We start from the raw sequence: 21075 nt of genomic DNA, 5'->3' as shown, positions 1-21075 counted from the left end.
CTCTTAAGGCCGCCCATGGCGTCGCGGGGCGATGCCGGTCGGCCCTTCGCGTCTTACTTTAACATTTTTTTTTCATCTTCGGAAACTCGATAAATTATTCGGAAATTAATTAATTAAGGTTCAAGCTCAATTTCCTTAAATTAATTCCAACCTCACATAATTAAATCTCGGCCTAAAATAAATAGCTCCTTGGCCCAACAAATTAAATTAAGCCTACTAGCCCCCTTAACCTTCTTTTAATTACTAATGCCCAAATCTCTTTTTTATTTAATTACTTTCGGCCCAACTAATTAAATAGGAGCCCAAAAACAAGGACCCAGTTTATACTCCTTCATCCATCGGCACTCCTCCACTCCAAATTCACTTTCATTCCCAAAATTCCTAATTCACAGAATAGCAAAGCAGCGTCGCTTACACCCTTCTTCCTCGTGAACTCTCCGGCGATTTGCCATCTCCGGCGTCGCCAGAGCTCTCTTCTCCTTCCACTGCAACCTTTTCTCTTTTCATCTCTTAACTCCAAAACAAATCCCTAAATCAAATTCAGAATCCCTAAATTCAAAATCAGAGGCGGCAGCTTTTCCCTCTCAGGCGAAATCGTCCCTTTTCGACGGAAGTCTCGGAGTCCCGTCGACGCGTACGCCCTCCGTCACGCTTCTCTCTCTGTCACTCGGCGAGCTCACAGCACCACCGCCGCCGACGTCACTCGCTGTCCGCCGCTCCTCTGCGTCGCCGGCTCTCCGTCGCTGCTGTCAGCGCTCTGCATCGGTTCTCGCCGTCGAGCCCTCCAAGAGGCAGCGACTCCAGCCCTCTCTCGACCTTCCCTCGACGGCGCCGACACCAGCCGCCGCCTTACTCTGCTGCCCCGGCAGCGTCTCCATTCAGCCAGGCCTCCCGGAGCTCGTCGTTGCCTGTCCGTCGCCGGGCAGCTCCGCCCAACTAAAGCTAAGTCCTCCTTCCATTTTCTCCTTTACTCAATTTCTTTAAATTCTAGTAGATTGGTGATTGATGGTATTTCGTATGATCTTGTTGGAGTATTTAAAGTTCCATGATCCAATCTTTTGGGTGCTCACTGGAATGATCTTTGGCTATGGTATTAAAGTTCTAATTTTTCATTTGGGGCTTTTAGCTCATTGTGTAAAGACTTGATGGCTCTTGCTACTGATGCATACTTGATTGTGAGGATCCTATGGAAGTTCTAAGTTCTTGTGCTATCTATTTGTTGTTCTACAGGATGCAAAGTTTTTGGTTGTGGTATTACCTAAGTTTGATGAATCCTCTTGGGTGGGACTGATGTCCTGCCTCAAACTCCTCCTTGCTCCTCCTCCACTTCTTGCTGCTCTCTTGAATATTTGGTGATCTTATAGTGTTGAGAATGAGGGGAGGAGAAGGAGATTGGGGCTGTTTATATAGTGCTCTAGGCTCCTATTTTGGGGCTGTCAGCTCCACTACTTTTGAGCTTGATGTTCATGCTATCTTTACTATTTTGGTGTATGTATGGTTGTCTCTCTTGGCTGTTTCCTCAGCCTTGATCGATGGGAAAACAAGAATTTTGCTCATGTCTATATTGGGTTTGTGTAGAGGCTCATTCTACTATGCTCTCTTGTCTTGGTTCCTCTTTGGTGCTAGATTCTAACCCCTTTTTGGTGCTACTTGTAGGTACATGAGTTGTCAACACTTGGAGCTTTGTGGAGGTGGAATCGAGAAGGATGGAGGAAGATCTTTCTCATGTCATCTCTATTATCTACTTTCCCAAAGTAGCTAAAATCCCAATTGTAGACTTGAAAGTCCTAAAATAGTAGCTTTGAATTTCTTTGTCTAAGTGTGGCCTCTTTTAGGAGTAGACTAGAATATTTGTTTGTAGGAAGCCATCTAATGAAAGCATGTACTAATTGTATTTAAATTCCTCCAATTATTTATCTAATAAAAATATGGCATTTACTTTTATCCTTGAAATGTAACATTTCCTTGCACTTTATTTCTTCCAACGAAGGTACTTAAATTACTCCAAAGTCGAAATACAACGAGGAATGTACGGGTACACATCTTCTAAACGAAATTAATTAAGCTACTAAATCTGATTTATCTCGAAAGAAGGGAACGAAATTCCGGGGCGTCACATGGAAATTGAACACATTATGAATGACTTGGTTTTTAATATGGAATTGGTAAAATAAAAGAGGGAAAAAGTAAGATAGAAGTAGTGTTAATGGAATGTGAGATCTATATTATTAGTAGTGTTTAATGTGTTAGGTAGCAAATGTGGGGTCCTTTTTCCAAATTTAGTCTATTTTTTATGGACAACCAAAAATGACAAATGTGGTCTACTTCTCGTGAACGGAGGGAGTATGTCATTCCGGCTCACACACGCGGGTGTATAAAAATCTTGTCATATCGAGTTGACGAAGATCCCATTTGGTGGTAACCCTCTCCCTTATTAGACTTTATAAATGAGTTAGTGACCCGTTTCTAATAAAGTATGTGTCTAATTAATGAACAGGTCTGTAAACATCATTTTTAAATATTTTAACTTGAAATAACTTGAAAAGTTTGCTTCAGAGTTTGTGCGGACATTGAGAAAATTGAAGCCTTATTATAGTTTATATATGGCCGTTGGAAGATTGAAGAGATGGAACATTAACAAAAAAATATTAAGTATTCGACATCATAAGAGATAAATTTACATAGTACAAACAAAATTTTACACATCATTATTGAAACCTTTTTAAAAGGTGACTTTAATTTTATACTAGTATATCACACCTTACCCACACATAATAAGCACATTAATCACATAATCAATTTGCACTGAAACGATGGAGGAATCATCATCCTCTATCTTCGGATCAGAGAAACAGTGACGTTGACGAACTTGGTCTCTTCCTTGGACATTCGATCGGTGAGGATTCTCTGATACTTTACGAACAACTCATCGATTATCGACTCCCCAAAATGCTCCACCAGCAACGGCTCCGCCACCGATCTCATGCATTTCGCCACATCGTACGATTCGTACCCGCTTTCGCCACTGCCGCAATCGGCCCATCTGATCTCCGTGGCCTCGAGGCGGCTGATGGCGAAGGAGCCTTCTTCTTCCACGCTCCTCTTCACCTCAGCCGGGGAAGGAGTGTATTGAGGGATGTTGAATGAGTGGAGCTTCTCTTCCTCGATGGCTCCTTCCGACACCATTTCCTTGAGAGAGAGAGCCAAGAGTTCCCAAATATAGCAGCATTCCTTGCTCGCCGCGTTTTCGCTCTTCCGCCCAAGAATAGTAAGCACCATTGCTCCGCCTCCCACAACTTCCTCCGACCGGCATTTCAGGAATGTGTCGAAATCTACCCGGAATTGGTTGTAGTACGCGTTTATCGCCGGCGCCATGCTTTTGCTTCCGATGTATATTTCCTCCTTGTTCCATTCCTCCACCCCTTCAGGCACCTTCACCATGTAAATTTATCGATCAATTTATGTAGAAATTTTAATACTGTAAAACTAGTACTCCTATGTAAAATAGTAGTAGAAAGATAGTAAAATAATTAAAATATTGTGAATAATGGAGTAGATAAATTGGAGAGACTACTTATTTTTTTATAGAACCGATCAAATGAAAAAAATTGCCTATTGATTGCCATTTTTCGAACAAAGGTAAATACAATACTATTACCTTTTATCACTTACAAATATGCATATTCAAAAATAAGGGAGTGGTTTCATCGAGAAAACCTTTGTAAAAATGATAACTTTGAAAACTGAAAATCATATATCCAGTACTAATATCAACGAATATACTCCAGTCCTAACCTCATTATCCAACTTCACTGTTTTCCTTAAAAAGATAGGCTTATTAGATATTTTTAGATAATTAATTTCCAATAATTAACTTTTTTGAAAAACATAGTAAAACAAAGTTTTGAAAGGGACTTAACAGGGTGTACCTTGGAGAGCCACATGAGGCTGTAAGAAGAGTGCACAAAATGGAGGCTGTTTGCGGCGAAAAGGCGGCCGTAAAATGAGCCCGGAACACCATAGACGAAGCAAGGAGCCGATTTAGATCCCATTTGTTGGTTGAGCTCCGCCCGGAACTGCGGCAGCAAGGAGTGGAAAATGGAATTGAAATCGTTCCCCGGGAGATCGTTCAACAGTATCTGGAATTCCGGAAGCTGACGGCCGTGGCTTCGGCTCAACTGGTGAACAGTGCTGATGAGCTCCGCCGCCACCACCAAAGTGTTCGGCCCGGACGAACAGCCCAGCTCTGCTATGCAGAAGCGGTTCGCGATCGCGTCGACGCTGCGGTAAACTTGCGTTATTGCTTCCTCTGTTATAGGCTTGGTCATCGAAATCACTTTTCTCTGTCACAAAAATGAAAAACAAAAATTGGTGGTCCTTCAATTTTCAATATATGCATGGGTCCTGTAGTACTATTACTGCACTGCATGCTCCAACCACAAATACATACGTCCACGAAAAATAATCATGTTTTTTCATACCGTCCACCAAAATTATATGTACTCATATCTAATTCCCTTTTACTTTGCATTAAAACACGTGTCTACTATTACAAGACTATTAGATAGTGTTAGACAAATGACCCTCCAAAAAAAAGCAAATTAATTATGTATACCTGAACTAGAGAGTTGTTGGCATAACTGGTTTCTCCGAGGCCTCCATTCATGCGAAGTACTTGAACTACTTCCATAGTACCAATCTCTCTTATATCTATTTGTGTGTGTTTGTTGTATGTGAGTAAAGAGGAAGGGGTGATATAGCCTATTTATAGAAGATGGTGTGGTAGTTCAATTCGAGGAAGGGGTGCGGAACCACATATTAAATTAAATAGACAAAATGATCTTACCTATATGTTTTAAATTAGGTTTGAGGATCACTATTAACATGCCTCAATTTAATGATCCTAGTTGGCGATATTTTAAAACACAGATTCAAATTTTGACTTTGACTTTAAGGACTAGTATTACGCATGCCACAGTTTAATGATCCTAGTTGGTGATATTAATGATCAAAAATATGTTTGGGTTGAAGTTATACCTTTTGAAGTTTGAGATTAGGGTAATTCTTGTATATTGATTGTAATCGGTTCTTCCCTAGTTATAGGGTGATACAAATTTATTTTTAGTAGAGAATAATCTATTCTAATGTGTATCAATTACAAATCAATTATCAATCTTCCCTTCTATACTCTTCTCATCATTTGGTATGTTTTGTTTTTGGTAAGTTTGACACTCCCCCTCAAGCTGAGCAACGGCATCTCCGATGCTTAGCTTGCTCAATACTTCCTTGAACATCTTTGGGTTGACGGCTTTGGTGAGAATGTCGGCAAGCTGATCTTCTGATCGTACAAAAGGGAGATCAACTACACCGGCCTCAAGCTTCTCTTTTATGAAGTGACGATCGACTTCCACGTGTTTAGTCCTATCATGTTGGACTGGATTTTCTGATATGCTGATAGCAGCTTTGTTGTCATAGAACAATTGACTTTTCTGACTAGGTGGAAATCCAATCTCTGTGAGCAATCTTCGCAGCCAGAGTACCTCAGTAATGCCACTTTTAATCCCTCTGAATTCAGCTTCAGCGCTTGAAAGAGCAACCACTTTTTGTTTCTTACTCCTCCATGTGACTAAATTCCCACCAACAAATGTGAAGTACCCTCCAGTTGACCTCCTGTCGATAGGGTTACTAGCCCAGTCTGCATCAGTGTATCCATCGACTTCAAGATCCTCATTCCTTCGTAGTAATACTCCATAGCCGACGGTACCCTTAAGGTAGCGAACTATCCTCAATGCTGCATTCATGTGGTCTTCTTGAGGTCGATGCATAAATTGACTGGTCACGCCAACTGTATAGGCGATGTCTGGTCTAGTGTGCGACAAGTATATCAACTTGCCCACAAGTCGTTGGTATTCTTCTCTGTTGGCTAGTCTAGCTCCATCTTCAAACTTCATTCCATGATTCACCATCATTGGAATGTCTGCGGGTTTGCAATCCAACAACCCTGTTTCAGCAAGGAGGTCGAGCACATACTTTTTCTGTCTCAAGAATATGCCTTCCTTGGATCGCAGTACTTCTATTCCCAGAAAGTATTTGAGCGGACTCAGATCTTTCATCTCAAATTCTTGGAATAAATTTTTCTTCAAATTCTGTATCTCCTCTTCATCGTCCCCAGTTATTATCATGTCATCCACAAAGATAATTAGGCAAGACTCGACCATCTCTCTTTTTCAAGAATAGGGTATGGTCTGAGTTGCTTTGAGAGTAGCCATTCTTCTTCATGGCTTGCGCGAATCTCCCGAACCACACTCTTGGAGACTGTTTAAGTCCATAGAGTGTTTTCCGCAATCTACATAATTGACCTCCAAATTCTTCTGAGTAGCCAGGTGGTGCGTCCATATAAACTTCTTCATTCTTCTTTAGCTCTCCATGTAAGAACGCATTGGTCGCATCAAATTGGTGTAGTTCCCAATTCTTACAGGCAGCCACTGACAACAATGTTCGGACTGTGTTCATCTTGGCCACAGGAGAAAAGGTTTCTTCATAATCAATTCCATAAACTTGAGTGTATCCTTTTGCCACTAGCCGAGCCTTATACCTTTCGATGGATCCATCTGCCCTTCTCTTGATTGTAAATATCCAACAACAGCCTACTGGTTTCTTCCCTTCTGGTAAGGGACATTTCTCCCAAGTTCCGCTTCTGATCAAAGCATCCATCTCCTTTTTCATAGCTTCCCGCCAATGCTTGTGCTTCATTGCCTGTTCAGCTGATTGAGGTATCTCCTCCTCTTCATATAGAGCCATCTCGAATGCTCGGGCCATTTCAGTTAGTGGCCCTTGCATGAGGTTGGCAACTGCATATCGGGCCTTGGGTCCCTTCCAGTCCGGCGAATATCGTTTGGGCGGTACACCTCTCGTACTTCTTGGTGGTAGGTCAAAGTCTCTCCCGCTTACTATAGGCTCATCATTCTCCTCACTCTCATGTCTCACATGGTTAGTATCATCAACTTCATTATTACTAACCTCGGGATCTCTTAACGGAGTCGATGGTAAGGCAGTGTCACTGATCTTTGAAGGTGTATCAAGCGTATTGGGTGGCCCGGTAGTACTACTACTCGCATCGTCCGTTGGAGCAACTTCTGTCACAGGATTAGGCAAAGATACCGACCGACTAGGGGTTACAGGAACAGGCTCAATCTGGGTGTGGATGTGGGTATGAGGCGTAGGGGCTGAAGAACAACTTAGCGGGTCACAATTTGGTACTGTATCAGATAATGGTTTCTCCCCCTGACTGCTAAGTTGGTTATAGAAATATTCATCTTCAACAAAGTCACAATTCATGGTGATGTAAAGACGTTTATTTTTAGGGTCGAAGCATCTATAACCTTTTTGATCTTTCCCGTATCCCAAAAAAACACATTTAATAGAACATGGGGAGAGCTTGGAGCGATCTGATTTAGGTATGTGGACAAAAACAGACCAGCCAAATATTTTGGGATCGAGTGTGAGAGGTGGAGGGATTTGGTTTTGTGTTGAGAGAATATCAAGCGGTGTTTTGAATTTCAAGATATATGAAGGAAGACGATTTAGTAGGTAGACTGAGGTGGCTACAGCCTCAGGCCAAAAGGATTTCGGGACCTGAGAGTCTTCAAGGAGTGCCCTAGTCATTTCTAAGATTTTCCTATTTTTCCGTTCTGCTACCCCATTTTGTTCTGGAGTATGAGGACAAGTGGTTTGGTGCACTAACCCTTTTTCTGTAAAGAATTGGTGCATGCTTGAATTCACAAATTCCCCCCCCCCCCCCATTGTCTGATCTAAGAATTTGGATTTTCCTATCGTATTGGGTTTGTACAAGAGTGTGGAAATGAGTAAATTTTTCAAAAACTTCAGATTTTGATTTCAAAAAATAAACCCAAGTCATACGCGTACAATCATCAATAAATAACAAAAAATACTTAAATCCATAATTACCCAAAACAGGGGCTGGACCCCAAACATCAGAATGTATTAGAGAAAAAGATGTGTTCACACGAGAGTTATTAAGCTTATAGGAATGTCTGTGGCTTTTTGCCAAATAACATGTATCACAATGAAAGGAAAACTGAGTATTGGAAAAATTGGGAAAGAGCAATCGTAAATATCCAATGGAAGGGTGTCCTAACCGGCGGTGCCAAAGCCAACCTTGTGATTTAGTCGTTCTATGAGTCAACATTGCAGTACCGTGTTGGGCCACCTTATCCACAAAATACAATCCATCTTGTTCAGTGCCATGCCCAACTGTCGAGCCCGTCTTGAGATCCTGCAAAACACAAAGATTTGGTTGCATTAGTAGTTCGCACTGCAGCTCTTTCGTGACATGACTGACAGACAATAATTTATGTGCCAATGATGGAACATATAAGCAATTTGAAATCTTCAATGTAGGTGATATTTTGATCGTGCCCGTTCCTTGGACAGGAATCAAATGTCCATTGGCTGTTTGGACAAATTTTTTCCTGGGAGCAAATACATCAATAAAATCAGATATGTCAAATGACATAGTATCCGTAGCTCCGCAGTCGAATATCCAATCACTGTCTTTCCCTCGTGATTCTACCGAACCAATAAGGGCTAGGGCCTGAAATTGATTTTTGCACTCAATGTTGGGGTCAAAGCCTAATTTAGGAATTTATGGGGTCATTTTTCCAATTTTGGCAAAAAGATGGGGCTGATTTGGTGAGTAGGGCTGAAAATGGGGTGTTTTTTCTGATATTGCAAACTGTATGGGTTTATTTCGAATTATGTGGGGGTTTGGGGTGGTTTTTAGGGTATCTAAAGAAGCTGTGGGTTCAGGTGGAATAATAGCACATTCTGGGGACCTTCATGCAAAATATTGAGGATTAATGCTTTTACCCCAAATTGAATCGCCGTCAATGTTACCTTCATCCCACACCCTCACAGCTGAAGCTCGCGCTGTCTCCTCGTTTCTCCGGTCTCCTCCGTCAGTGAGTTGCTCAGCGTTGGAGTTGCCTGTGGATTTTCCGGCGTCAGCGACGCGGTCAGTCACCACCACCGCCGCCCGCCCATTATTTCTGGTCGCAGACTTCGTTGCCCTCGCCTTCTTCATATCATCCCACCAGTCGGGATACCCTACAAGGAGGAAGCAGCCCTCCTTCGTGTGTTTCTTTCCGCCGCAGTGTGAACAAATTAATTTGCTCCGATCTTCGTCCTGTCGCCGAGACCATGGGCGATTGGTGGCAACGTTTGGTGACTGGCCGGAGCGACCACGGTCCACGGCTGAGAGACCGGTCCCAATTCCGGGCTGCCTTGTTTCCTTTGTGAGGATTTGGTTATTGTTTGATTCTCGTCGAACTATCCCATACGCGGCGCGTACGGTCGGTAAGGGATCCCGCCTCATTATCTCCTTTTTCACGACATCATATTTATCGTCTAATGCAGTGATGAACTGGTAAAGTCTCTGTTTCTGAACTATTTGACCGTATTTTTCGATCGCTGATGCTGCCTCTCCTTCCATGGGATTGGGATCTCTTCGGTCGATCGAGATCCATAAGCCTTGCAGCTTGTTCCACAATGCTTCTAGGGACATACCTTCTTGCTTGATGACACTTGTCTGTCTATGTAGGTCGTAGATCTGAAACGGGTCAGTTCCGCTTCCATACGTGACGGCAAGGCCCTCCCATAGGTCCATTGTCGTCGCATACTGTGACACCTCATTCACAAGATCGGGACTGATGTTGTTGATTATCCAACTAAAGACGCAGTGATCGCGTTGTTGCCATTGCTGATACGAGGGGTCAGATCGAAGAGGGGGGTTTGACAATTCGTCAATGTGAGACGTCAATCCTTTCCCTCCAATTACCCTATCGATCATATTAGCCCATAGTGGATAATTTTCTCCATCTAGTTTGGGCGAGACGGTAATGTCACCCAATGATTCAGGGCGATGGGGCTTCGTTTCTTCGGTTGGATTTTTTGGCAAGGCAGAGCTAATGCTCAGCCTCAGAAATTCTGCGAATTGCGCGGCTAGTTCTGGAGGGAACATCGGCGAGCTTTTGCTCGATGTCTCCATGGTAGGTTTTCCGGAATCGGTACTCTCCGAATTTGACATGGTTTTTGGGTTTGTGCAAGTACAGGAGGATGAGAAAGGTTATGGACGATGATGATTTAGTTCTGAGTCCTCACCCGCTCGTGATACCATATTGTAAAAAGAGAGATTAGGGTAATTCTTGTATATTGATTGTAATCGGTTCTTCTCTAGTTATAGGGTGATACAAATTTATTTTTAGTAGAGAATAATCTATTCTAATGTGTATCAATTACAAATCAATTATCAATCTTCCCTTCTATACTCTTCTCATCATTTGGTATGTTTTGTTTTTGGTAAGTTTGACACCTACCTATATGTTTTAAATTAGGTTTGAGGATCACTATTAACATGCCTCAATTTAATGATCCTAGTTATAAGATCCACCGAAGTGGTAAGCCTTAACCGGATGTGTGGTAACAGGTAAAGCTCGAAGGCTGATCCCATCCCTGTCGGGGGAGATGCCAACCATCTCTCCTTTCTACGAACACAATTTAATGATCCTAGTTGGCGATATTTTAAAACACAGATTCAAATTTTGACTTTGACTTTAAGGACTAGAATTACGCATGCCACAGTTTAATGATCCTAGTTGGTGATATTAATGATCAAAAATATGTTTGGCTTGAAGTTATACCTTTTGAAGTTTGAGTTCGGAATTATTGAGATAATAATTTTTATATACTAGCTTTTGCATTTCCACACAAAGGATCCTAGTGTTGATAAATCATACTAGTTGGATTATTATCGGGTTTATCTTGATAACAATCCAATCCGTTAAGCTCACTCGAACAGGACCTTGTTAAGGAAATATTCAACTCACATACAAACTGGACCTGCTATATACTGAAATCCAAACACGACATGCACACAACATGAATCCATTAGCAACACGATGCTATTCTGTTTGACACGACATATAACAACATCATAATGACATGTACCTGACACAACAAGCACACAATAACGACACAAAATCCACACAATAACGACACTAAACTATTCAGGTGTGTTATGAATGAGATATTACCTGATGACAATGTGGTAGTTAGTTTGTGGCGGTAAAGGCGAGAAATGGAATGAATGCAACTAGGCATGTCAAATCGGGTACCCGTGGATACCCGATCCGAAAATTTCTGGTACCCGATCCTGAATTTCCCAAAATTTAATACCCGATACCCGATCCGAAAATTATTTCGGATACCCTGATACCCGACTCGGGTATCCAGTCCCGAAAAACCGGATATCCAATCCCGATTTTGGATTTTCAGTTTATTTTATTTAATTATTTTTTTAAAAAATAAGCTACAAACTTTTAAAAATACAAACTTGTCGTTTGAATTTGATACAAACTTGTCGTTTGATCAAATTTAAGAGAAAAAAACTACTACAAATTTTTAAAAATAAAAAATTCATAAGTAATAACACCCCTTATTCATCCATAATAAACATCTCAATTCCTACATTAACCCAAAATATGACTTAAGAGTGAAGGATTTTGGGAATACATTTAATTATTTAATTTTTAAATAATAGAATAAATACATTTATATCAAATTTAAAAAAATATATAAAAAGTCAGGTAATTCGGGTAATTTGGATATACCCGATCGGGTATCGGGTTATCCGATACTCGATAATCCAAAAATCCTATACCCAAACCCGATCCCAAAACCCGAAAAATTGGGTATCGGATATCCAATTACCCGATATTTCGGGTTTGGATAATGGGTATCTAATTCCCGATATCCATTTTGACACCCCTAAATGCAGCGAATGAATCAGAAAATAATAAATTTATTTTTAACTCTAGTAAAATAATAAAAATAAAAGCAAGGAATAAAAATAATTAAAATAATGATATTAATTTTTTAACGAACCTGATTCTGATCCAAACCTAACTTGAGATTATTGTGTCGAAATGAGGTCGATCCGATAATAACACGAATATAATAAGATTTGACACTAACCTGAGGGCATCCACAATGGGACGCCCTAAGAGACGCCCTATGCACCGGCACGTCAGCATTTTATCCTCCTCCTATTCCACCTGCAGTGGGGCGGACTATAGCCCGCCCTAAGCGACGCCCTAAGCATTTTTCTATTATTTGAATATTTAAATACTTCAAAATTTGGAAAACTAACTTCATTTCATTAAAATTCAAACATTACAATACGAAATAAAAAAACTACAATTTCTCAACGGCGGCGGTTGCGGGTCCAAACTTCTTCAATCATGTCGGTCATGAGCTGAGTATGGTCTTGTTGGTTGCGCATTGAGGCCTGTCGTTGTAGAACCGCACCGAAGCCAGTCGGTAATCCTCGAGTGACCGGCGAGGTCGCCGTGCTGGAGCTAGATCCGGCTTCATCATCCACCTAATTGGTGACATGGACACGTTCTTGTTAGACTATCATGTTATGCATGATGACGCACGCATACATGACGCCGGCGATGACGTCCTTGTACCAGAAACGCGCCGGACCTTTCACGATTGCCCACCGCGATTAGAGCACCCCAAAAGCCCGCTCCACATCCTTCCGCGCGGACTCCTGCTTTGCCACAAACAAGACTCTCCTCTCGCCAATTGGGCAGTTGATCGTCTTCAAAAAAACAGGCCACCTAGGGTATATGCCATCGGCCAAGTAATACCCCATATGATGTGTGCGGCCGTTGGTAGTGAACTGAATGGCCGGACCGCGACCCCTGAACTGATCGGCGAATAGGGTAGACGAGTTGAGGACGTTGATGTCGTTGTTCGACCCGGCTACACAAAAGTAGGCATGCCAGATCCAGAGGCGGTGGTCAGCGACGGCTTCTAGGATCATCGTCGGGTGGCTGCCCTTGTAGCCGCTAGTAAATTGGCCTCTCCAGGCCGTTGGGCAGTTCTTCCATTGCCAGTGCATACAGTCGATGCTCCCTAGCATCCCAGGGAAGTCGTGCATCGTCTCGTGCATCCGCATCAGGCTCTGGCAATCGTCAGCAATCGGGCGTCGCAAATATGTGTCGCCAAAAGCCTCCACAACTAACTTACAAAATTTCTTCAGACATTCGCGGCCAGTTGTATCCCCGACGTGAAGGTACTCGTCGAACATATCCGTTGTTGTGCCGTAGGCCAACTAGCGGATCACAACCGTGCACTTCTGCAACGGCGTAAGTCCGGGTCTGCCGATCCCGTCTTCCCGATACTTGAAGTACTCATCACTGCCCTCCAACGTGTGCACAATGCGGAGAAAAAGATCCCGGCTCATTCTAAAACGGCGGTGAAAAACATTCGGGCCCCACCTTGGATTCTCGGCAAAATAATCTGCGAACAGACGTTCGTGTGCTACGTCGTGCTCGCGGGGGACAAACGTACAACGTCGTATCGGGCGAGGGACCCGCGCCTCCGCCGCCGTCTGCTCCCGCTGAATTTGTGCCAAGCATTCCGCCTTGGCTTCATTAACGGCATCGAACAAGGCTCGAGTCAAGGCCCGTCTGCAGCCATCCGATGTACTCAAATCGTAGTCGTTGGGATTCATTTTTGAGTCGATGAGAGAGAATAATTGAAGAGAAATTGAAGAGATGTGAAATTGGAGTGTGTGAAATGGTAGTGAATAGTAGTGTTTAAATAAGAAAAAAAAATTGAAAAAATTCAAAAAAAAAAGGAAACGCGTGCCCATCGTCCGCGTCGTCCACAGTGGCGGACGATGCGACGGACGATGGGTATCCTCCGCGCATCGTTCGCGGACGATCTATCGGGCGCGGACGATGGTTAACCCATCGTCCGCCCCATTGCGGATGCCCTGACGTGTAATATTTATCAGTTTTGAATAATTTATGTTAAATATTGAAAATTTGACGATATTATACGTAAAAAAAATTGTTTTGATTCTACATGTATTGGCACTGGTTTCATACTATTTTTTTGTTATTAGAATAAGCGTAGGCCCATTAACTATTTCCCGTGCTGATTTGTAAGCACCTCTATCATTATATCTCGGTTCCTAATGTATCTCTAACTCTCACACCACTAGAACTTAACCGAATTACCATTTTAAATTATACTCTCTCCGTCCCTTAAAATTTGGCACAATTTGATCCGACACGGATTTTAAGAAATTAAATGTAATAGAAAGTGAGTTAAAAAAGTTAGTGGCATGTGAGTTTTACTTTTATAGTATATTAGTTTTAAAATAAACAACAAATCTAGGATTCACTACTAAAAATGGTAAAAGTGAAAGGTGATAAATTTTTTGGGACAGATGAAAAAGGAAATAGGTGATAAATTTTCAAGGACGGAGGGAGTATTGTTTTTTTAATACTGTATTAAGGATTATTATTTAATGCTACTATACCTTTCTAGTAACGTGATATATTGCTTATATTATATGTAGTTCAATTTTATGATTACGACAATCATAAATCATATATATAGATGAATGATTGAAAGTTCAAACTGATTAAGGGGCTAATTGAAACCCTTATAATAATGAAACATAGGTATTCAAGAGAGGTTGGAATATTCAAACATTTCTCGCTCTTCACTTCAGATATAAATAATTAACGTGAGTTTTGTGTCCATTAATTTATTAGGTAATCTGGCAGTCCCGTTTTAAAATTGTCTATTCATGATAATAACGTGTACCAAGATTATATATACTATATTTTCTGTCACAATTAAATACAACAACTGTGATTTTAAATTATAAAATTTATGTTGATAACTGATGATGAACTGCAACACATGGCCTTTGTGGCCCCGATTTATCAATTATAAAAAGATGATTTGATAATTTAATAAAATCATCTCAATTACTAGTGCCGGTTCAAAAATTACTGATTTCAATAAGAATTAAGTCTTTTTTGGATAACTCCAACAAATATTCAGATCGACACATCAATTTTATAAACTCAACCATCGCAAATATAAATTCTACTATGTGTGAGTGGATAAACGTTCCTCTTTAATTTATGAGGCATTTTAAGTTAGTAGGAAATGACACATTTTTATAAACTTAATTATATCCACTTTGAATATATCTTCTTTTCATGACCGATTCTAATACAATTGATCTCTCAATATATATAGGCGTTTGTATAAGCCAAACTTATTGGGTGATAGGATTAATGGAGTCTTGTATATCGTTCACACTACATAGCAATGATAGATAGCAATCTCTCTATTCCCATTTTCCTTAAATCTCCTTCCTTCACGGCATTTTGTATTTGCATTATTTGAATTACGAATTTCTTCAACGTTTAGCAATCAATTAATGCAAATGTTACAAAAACATAATTCATCTACCAATTAATTAATACAAATATATAAGATATTACCCTTTATTATGCTTAATAAAAAAATATACCAATTCTTACAATTTGAAAATTAAATATTTAAATATATTAGTCAATTTTCTAAAAACTGATTCTTGTGTTAATAATTTTTGTTAAAATAAATATGTAAAGATATTACCCTCTCTTATGATTAATAAATAAATACACAACTTAGAGATTGGTATTTCTAGATTACATTTCAAAATATTTTTAAATGGAATTATTTTTTTATTACCCACAAGTAAGAGGTAATTTGCAAGTGAAGTTGATATAAGCACATCTTTAGGAAAATATCCTTCATATTAATTTAGTACTATTGATTTACCTTATCTTCTCAATAGTTTATCGACTCACCATATCATTTGGCTTAAAATAAGTAGATTTAATTTAGTATATTTTGTAGGTTATATTGTATCTTCATATTTTATAACTATGTGGTATATGAAGGATATTCTCGAAGAAGGTATCCTCCAAAGTGCAACTAAAAATATCTAAAGGGGTATCCTAATCGGGTAAGCAATTGGCCTCCCGCCTCTGTCACAAAAAAGTTGTAGAAATCGAGGTATATTAAATGGTATAGGATCAGAGTGGGGACAATGTTAAATGATGAATCATTTTCCAACATAATCATATAGTTGATGTTGAAGTAAAATTAAAATTGACAAGCTAGTGGGCCTTTGATGTTGAAACCATAAGTTAATTATATCGATATTTAAGTATGATGGTCAAAGTATTGAAAAACATCTTCAGTTCAGAGCCAATAATTGATTGAGCTTGTAATTGAAGATAAATTAGGCGAGTAAAATCGGAGATGCAATCAATAGAGTTGTCAAGGGACAAAGTGCTTTTGCCAGTAATGCATAGAAAATCAATAAATGAAAAATGAACGTGATGGAGAATAAGCAGGGGTGACAAATTATATGGGTTGAATTATTATTGGGCCAATCTTGATAATTATCCAATCTAATAAGGCTTAAATCGAATACAAACTCCACCTGCTACCTTGAGACTCAGAGGCGACCCGCACCCGACATGAATCCATTATCAACACGATATAATATGGATTGACACGATACGATAACGACCTGAATCTGAAATTACACGATTGTAACCTGATATCACACGATATAAAAATTCGTTTTACACGAGTTAAACCTAATATACAAGAAATTAAAGAATTAATATAAAGCATATTTTTTAAAACAATAATGAAAATATAATAATACTCCCTCCGTCCCAACTAAATTGAGTTGTATTTCTTTTTGGGATGTTCCAACAAAATTGATCATTTCCTTTTTTGAAAAAAAAAATTCAATCACTCTTATTTTATCTCACTACCTACTTTACTCTCTCTTTTTTTTTCCTACTTTATTCCTCTCTTCTACTTTTCAAGATAATTTATTAATCTCCGTGCCCAAAAGTTTTGAGTTAACTTAGTTGGGACGGAGGGAGTATTAATTCTAATGGGTTTCCAATCTGAACTCAATCTAAAATTATCGTGTTCTTAACAGATCAACCCGATAAGGACACGAATCCAATAAAACTTGACCCAAAACCATTAATTTGCACGGATCGTGTTCGATTATCGTGTCGCAAAATATTTATCAATCCTAAGAATAAGAGCCGAGTGTTATTGATGGTTATAATTTCATACCCGAAACCCTAGATCTGGATATCTCGTGCGGACGTCGATGAGGAATTAAAATGAAAAAAGAGTTAGATCTGGATCCTGTCATGTCAAGTGTCAAGAAGCTGATCTTGGTCGCAACAAAAAAATTTCAAAAAATGGAACCTTTCTTTATGACTATATTTCATTAATAAATAGACAGAGGGGGAGACAATTTGAGAGATGCTAAGCTCAATTTTGAAATAAATAGGTGATATTATGATATAGAAGGCGAGGGGATATGTTAATAGAGTTAGTGCCCAAAAAAATAACAATGGGTCACACGTTGGACTAGGCCTACTTCCTACTTCCAATATATGGAAAGCCCACTATCTACCAATATAAAATACTAAAAATTGAGAATTTTAATGAATTTTCCATGGAACATTCTCTCAGCTGCTGCATTTTATTTTTTATGCTATGAATTTCCCATACAACATCAACTTAGCTGCAATTTATATTTATTTTTATCTTGAATGAACTTTAAAATTAGTTAATGAATTCGAGTAGCGATAAATATACATAATTGTACATATATAATTGAACTTTTTTAAATATTTTACATTTAAAATCAATTAAGAAACATTAGTGATTTAAATTAAATTTCATATTAATCATTTTGCAACATTCGAAAAAAAAAATTGAAATTTTAATTAAAATATTTGTATATTTAAGAAAAAAAAAATTTTCTTACTAAAATATAATTAATTTGAATCAAGTTCATATGATTTGACATAAAATTCCTATATCACTTCTTTCTTATTGCTATATATAATAAAATAAATAACAAAACTAATTTTTAATTAAATTCAATTAAATTTAAAAAATTAAGAATATTATATACACGTAAAATTTATGTACATTTATCTTTTCTATGTTTTGGATATTTACATCATTGAACTAGGAAAAATACCAGCATAAATACATGGAAAATGAAAAATATCAAAACATGTCCATATTTTCAATATATTGTCCCTCGGCCCCGAAAAACAGACAAAAAATACTTTGTCTCCCTTCATTTGATTCTCATCTGTTGCTCCAATTTAATACATAACCGACAATATAATTTTTTAGACATCATATTTAGTTATTTTACAATTTCTCTCTTATGTACATTCACAGATGAAAATATGACCGTTGGAAGATTGAAGAGATATATGGAACGTGAATCTGATTTGAAAGAAAATCACTTGGAGAAAAAGAGTTACTATCTCCGTCCAAAAAAAAAATTGACAAAATTATAAATCACACAAGTTTTAATGTGAAATTATTAAAGTATTAAGAAAAAGGGAGGAAAAATGTGATGAAAGTAATATTAGTAGATTGTGGGATCCACATTTAGAACGATATGCATAGTTATATAGCGGTTTGTCTATGTGGACACGGATAATTATAATTTTATATCTAGTTTCAATTGCCAACGCCAAGGGCATTTAGAACGATAGTTATATAGCGGTTTGTCTATGTGGACACGGATAATTATAATTTTATATCAAGTTTCAATTGCCAACGCCAAGGATATCGTATGCGATAAATTTACTTGGACACATAAAGGTGACTTTAATTTTATATGTTACACCTTTCACACTACATAACAACCACATTAATATTAAAATCACCAACAAACAGAGTGATCACGAGATTATTACATAATCAATTTGCAGAGAAACGATGAAGGAATGATCGTCATCCTCTCCGGATAAGAGAAACAGTGACATTGACGAACTTGGTCTCTTCCTTGGACATTCGATCGGTGAGGATTCTCTGATACTTTACGAACAACTCATCGATTATCGACTCCCCAAAATGCTCCACCAGCAACGGCTCCGCCACCGATCTCATGCATTTCGCCACATCGTACGATTCGTACCCGCTTTCGCCACTGCCGCAATCGGCCCATCTGATCTCCGTGGCCTCGAGGCGGCTGATGGCGAAGGAGCCTTCTTCTTCCACGCTCCTCTTCACCTCAGCCGGGGAAGGAGTGTATTGAGGGATGTTGAATGAGTGGAGCTTCTCTTCCTCGATGGCTCCTTCCGACACCATTTCCTTGAGAGAGAGAGCCAAGAGTTCCCAAATATAGCAGCATTCCTTGCTCGCCGCGTTTTCGCTCTTCCGCCCAAGAATAGTAAGCACCATTGCTCCGCCTCCCACAACTTCCTCCGACCGGCATTTCAGGAATGTGTCGAAATCTACCCGGAATTGGTTGTAGTACGCGTTTATCGCCGGCGCCATGCTTTTGCTTCCGATGTATATTTCCTCCTTGTTCCATTCCTCCACCCCTTCAGGCACCTTCACCATGTAAATTTATCGATTAATTATGGAGTAGTACAAGTTATAATGTAAAATTAGTAAATACGAAGTATATCAAAATGAATAAATAGACTATTGACTATGATTTTGTAAACATGGTAGTATACTTTTATCAGAGAAAAATATACGTATTGGAAAACAAGGGATTATTTCCTTTAAGAACTTTGTTAAAGAGTAATAACAATTGATAATACAAAACATATCATTTACTCATATTGAGTCACGAAACTGACATTCATGATTAACAAAGAGTGAAAATTGATATGTTGTGTGATGACAACTGATATTAATAAATTTGCGAACTGATACGGTTTGGTAGTCTAATTTTGAGAAGAGTTATTAATTGAACCATTTTCCCGGAAACGAATATACACCCCATGTTTGCCTTTAAAATATCGGCTGGATAATAACAAAAAAAAAAGAGTTTTTTTGAAAAACATAAAAAGGTTTTGAAAGGGACTTAACAAGGGTGTACCTTGGAGAGCCACATGAGGCTGTAAGAAGAGTGAACAAAATGGAGGCTGTTCGCCGCGAAAAGGCGGCCGTAAAACGAGCCAGGAACACCGTAGACGAAACAAGGAGCCGATTTAGATCCCATTTGTTGGTTGAGCTCAGCCCGAAACTGTGGCAACAAGGAGTGGAAAATAGAGTTGAAATCATTCCCCGGGAGATCGTTCAACAGTATCTGAAATTCCGGCAGCTGACGGCCGTGGCTCCGGCTCAGCTGGTGAACAATGCTGAGGAGCTCCGCCGCCACCGCCAAAGTGTTCGGCCCGGACGAACAGCCCAGCTCCGCTATGCAGAAGCGGTTCGCTATCGCGTCCACGCTGCGGTAAACTTGCGTTATCGCCTCCTCCGTTATCGGCTTCGTCATCGAAATCACCTTTCTCTGTTACAACAAAGAAAATTGAATGGTCATTAAAATTTCAACATATGCATGGGTCCTATATTACTATTATGGACAGTTTAGTAGGAAAAATAAATAAACAGAACATAATAATAACACGCGTTTTAGGTCGTATAATTTCAAGATAGATGAATTATTCACCCTATCAAAATACCTGAACTAGAGAGTTGGTGGCATAGCTGGTGTCTCCAAGACCTCCATTCATGCGAAGTACTTGAACTACTTCCATATTACCAATCTCTCTCTAGATATCTATTTGTGTGTGTGTGTGTGTTTAGTTGTTGTATGTGAGTAAAGAGGAAGGGATGATATAGCCTATTTATAGAAGGTGGTGTGGTGGTTCTATTCGAGGAAGGGGTGCGGAACCATACGTACAATATGTTTGAATGGTCCTACTTGCTGATATTATTTTATACAGACAAAATTATTCAATGTTCTAATTTAAGTTTGAGGATCCGTATTAAACATGCCTTTATCCTACTTGGTGATATTTTAATACACATATTCTTATTTGACTTTGAGGATCAGTATTAGTACACATGCATGCCTCAATATTAATTTTTAAGAGGGGAGTATAAATTAGTTTAGGTGGAAGCTATATCTTCCCAATTTTGATTTGGAAATTTTGAAATAGTTACTTTATATATATTTGTGTGAAATAGCATTTCACTTAATGATTATACGATGGATAATGATACTATTAGGGTCAAACTCGAACGCGATAGGTTAAGGAAACTAATAATCCGAACTCAAATATGGGCTGCTACCTTTAAATCCAAAAGTGATCTGCATGCGAT

At 39.2% G+C, this 21075-nt stretch overlaps 3 protein-coding genes and 1 non-coding gene across 4 annotated transcripts; all 4 read right to left on the bottom strand.

Moving 5' to 3' along the window:
* Window positions 1–2634: 2634 nt before the first annotated feature.
* Window positions 2635–4721, bottom strand: LOC125212481 (S-adenosyl-methionine 4-1-methyl-2-pyrrolidinyl-3-oxobutanic acid methyltransferase-like). Its single transcript, XM_048112669.1, has 3 exons — window positions 4616–4721; window positions 3930–4343; window positions 2635–3432 (listed from the first exon to the last, which is right to left on the bottom strand). The coding sequence occupies exons 1-3, from the start codon at window positions 4688–4690 to the stop codon at window positions 2833–2835; spliced, it is 1089 nt and encodes a 362-aa protein (XP_047968626.1). The 5' UTR covers window positions 4691–4721; the 3' UTR covers window positions 2635–2832.
* Window positions 4722–8081: 3360 nt separating this feature from the next.
* Window positions 8082–10105, bottom strand: LOC148930265 (uncharacterized). The gene is made up of 4 exons (XM_089066403.1): window positions 8917–10105; window positions 8381–8652; window positions 8218–8296; window positions 8082–8098 (listed from the first exon to the last, which is right to left on the bottom strand). Exons 1-4 carry the CDS (start codon window positions 10103–10105, stop codon window positions 8082–8084), a joined length of 1557 nt encoding a protein of 518 aa, XP_088922529.1.
* A 338-nt stretch (window positions 10106–10443) lies between these two features.
* On the bottom strand, window positions 10444–10572 carry LOC125217226 (U6atac minor spliceosomal RNA). Its single transcript, XR_007175644.1, has one exon. It is a non-coding gene; the product is annotated as a U6atac minor spliceosomal RNA (small nuclear RNA).
* An 8077-nt stretch (window positions 10573–18649) lies between these two features.
* On the bottom strand, window positions 18650–20580 carry LOC125211149 (S-adenosyl-methionine 4-1-methyl-2-pyrrolidinyl-3-oxobutanic acid methyltransferase-like). Its single transcript, XM_048110853.2, has 3 exons — window positions 20433–20580; window positions 19847–20260; window positions 18650–19350 (listed from the first exon to the last, which is right to left on the bottom strand). Exons 1-3 carry the CDS (start codon window positions 20505–20507, stop codon window positions 18748–18750), a joined length of 1092 nt encoding a protein of 363 aa, XP_047966810.1. The 5' UTR covers window positions 20508–20580; the 3' UTR covers window positions 18650–18747.
* Between the last annotated feature and the right edge of the window lie 495 nt (window positions 20581–21075).

Source organism: Salvia hispanica, chromosome 3 (assembly GCF_029641045.1).
Source record: "Salvia hispanica isolate PSC_SH4W2 chromosome 3, Shi_PSC_v1, whole genome shotgun sequence".
Taxonomy (NCBI): Eukaryota; Viridiplantae; Streptophyta; class Magnoliopsida; order Lamiales; family Lamiaceae; genus Salvia; species Salvia hispanica.
Note: the sequence above shows the minus strand (reverse complement) of the source record. Positions and strands in the feature narration are given on the sequence as shown.

What these genes read in the sequence shown, in the direction of transcription:
- LOC125212481 (XM_048112669.1), bottom strand. Translation starts at nt 4,690, where the DNA reads ATGGAAGTAGTTCAAGTACTTCGCATGAATGGAGGCCTCGGAGAAACC. An exon ending in CCAACAACTCTCTAGTTCAG is followed by an intron (nt 4,344 to 4,615) that starts GTATACATAATT and finishes TTTTTGTGACAG; the next exon opens with AGAAAAGTGATTTCGATGAC. An exon ending in GCCTCATGTGGCTCTCCAAG is followed by an intron (nt 3,433 to 3,929) that starts GTACACCCTGTT and finishes TACATGGTGAAG; the next exon opens with GTGCCTGAAGGGGTGGAGGA.
- LOC148930265 (XM_089066403.1), bottom strand. Translation starts at nt 10,105, where the DNA reads ATGTCAAATTCGGAGAGTACCGATTCCGGAAAACCTACCATGGAGACA. An exon ending in TGTGAGGGTGTGGGATGAAG is followed by an intron (nt 8,653 to 8,916) that starts GTAACATTGACG and finishes TTCCTAAATTAG; the next exon opens with GCTTTGACCCCAACATTGAG. An exon ending in GCTTATATGTTCCATCATTG is followed by an intron (nt 8,297 to 8,380) that starts GCACATAAATTA and finishes TGTGTTTTGCAG; the next exon opens with GATCTCAAGACGGGCTCGAC.
- LOC125211149 (XM_048110853.2), bottom strand. Translation starts at nt 20,507, where the DNA reads ATGGAAGTAGTTCAAGTACTTCGCATGAATGGAGGTCTTGGAGACACC. An exon ending in CCACCAACTCTCTAGTTCAG is followed by an intron (nt 20,261 to 20,432) that starts GTATTTTGATAG and finishes TTGTTGTAACAG; the next exon opens with AGAAAGGTGATTTCGATGAC. An exon ending in GCCTCATGTGGCTCTCCAAG is followed by an intron (nt 19,351 to 19,846) that starts GTACACCCTTGT and finishes TACATGGTGAAG; the next exon opens with GTGCCTGAAGGGGTGGAGGA.